This window comes from Aplysia californica, unplaced genomic scaffold (assembly GCF_000002075.1).
Source record: "Aplysia californica isolate F4 #8 unplaced genomic scaffold, AplCal3.0 scaffold00706, whole genome shotgun sequence".
Taxonomy (NCBI): domain Eukaryota; kingdom Metazoa; phylum Mollusca; class Gastropoda; order Aplysiida; family Aplysiidae; genus Aplysia; species Aplysia californica.
The window spans coordinates 218,785-220,372 of NW_004797976.1; the positions used below are offsets into that span (position 1 = coordinate 218,785).

At 41.1% G+C, this 1,588-nt stretch overlaps 1 protein-coding gene across 1 annotated transcript in view; it reads left to right on the forward strand.

Moving 5' to 3' along the window:
- The window catches only part of LOC101849496 (thyroid peroxidase-like), a 16,389-nt gene that overhangs the window by 3,823 nt on the left and 10,978 nt on the right, over nt 1-1,588 (forward strand). Inside the window, exons 3-4 of the mRNA XM_005108663.1 lie at nt 108-217; nt 1,188-1,301. Coding sequence (XP_005108720.1) covers nt 108-217; nt 1,188-1,301 — 224 coding nt within the window. The remainder of the gene's footprint in view (nt 1-107; nt 218-1,187; nt 1,302-1,588) is intronic.

Here is a 1,588-nt window from a genome sequence, read left to right on the forward strand (position 1 = left end):
TATTCTTCTTCTTCTTCTTCTTCTTCTTCTTCTTCTTCTTCTTATTATTATTATTATTAAGTGTTTTATGCTCACCTCCCCTTTCTCTACGCCCCCTCTCCTCTCAGAGGACCATGCAATCCTATTTACATCCCTCCCTTGGACCGACACTTCCGCTACTCTTGCATGAACTTTGCACGCTCCCAGGCCTCGCCCAGGAAAAGTGACTGCAACCCCAGTGAGTAATTTTATATTTATTTGCGTCTTAAAAAACCCCACACACTTCGCTACCTTATACGAGATGCCCACCACAACTAGATCGGGCCGATCGCCCGACTCGATCGCCTGAAACTGAAAACAAACAGGTTTTTTTTTGGAGGCGATCGAGTCGGGCGATCGGTCCCGATCTCTGCCGTAGTGGGCACTCCGTATTAGAATTACAATATTCTATCTGCTTAGAACCTAGTTTTGAGAAACTTGACGTAAAAACTTTTTAGCTTCACATGTCAAGCTGTTTTAATGCAATTTATTTAAATATCTTGATAACGACTCCGATTAATCTTACGATTTTGATAAAGCAGAAAGAGCATTTAGTTTACAAACTTATGGTCGTATTAACTCAAAAAGACCAAAAATGTCAGATAGAACTTCGCAAGTTTAAAGTAGCGACTTATTACTCTGCTCGACTCAGGGTAGGTCATTTTAGAAGCTGGGGTATTAGTTCTGAAACCCTAGCGAACAAAATCACTCCATTTTTACGATGGTGGGCTTCATTCAGTGGAGTTTATGAGCGGCACGTATTTAATTGTTAATTTTTTTCAGCCTTCGGGTAACTTAGGTAACTTGGCGCCGACTCCCACCATCTCGCTCAGGTCTCCGAATTTGTCCATGGTTCGCTTTGATTCTGACCTGTTCATTCTTGGTTTTTGTCCCCTTGTCATTATCTTTCTTTGTCTGCCTCTCTTTCTCTCTCTTGGTACTGTGCTTTGCACTGTTATCTTGTGAAGCCATTGTGACTGTTAGACGAATCCATGCCACTTTTGTTAGCTTATACACTGAATTTCTTTGCCACTTAGGTCGATTTGGCTAGTTAATGGTAATCTTAACGCGAAATACCACAAGAATAAGTCATAAAGTCATATTCAATACAATTTTATATGTGTTGATTACGTTTACAATACTATCTGTTCATGGTTATTCGTTCACAGGGGCACGAAAAGAACCCAGAGAACAAATGAATATGTTGACCGCTTTCATCGATGCCTCGCAGGTCTACGGTTCGACTCTCAAGGAGAACAGACGCATTCGTTTGTATCGACATGGTGAGTGGTGTCTGTGTTTTTTCTATCGAAGAGGTGCTAGCTATTCCAATTACCAGACAAAATTGTATCAAGTGGAGTCACGAGCATTCTTTTATATAAATACCCGAGAGACAGGGGATAGGTCTAGACCGTTTACCATTTCTTTCTCTCTGTTCCCCTGGCAATCTAGTATGGATAAGAACATTTTTGCAAGTCGTCTTCAAATCTACTCAAGGAAGTGTGTGTGTATGTATGTATGTATGTATGTGTGTGTGTGTGTGTGTGTGTGTGTGTGTGTGTGTGTGTGT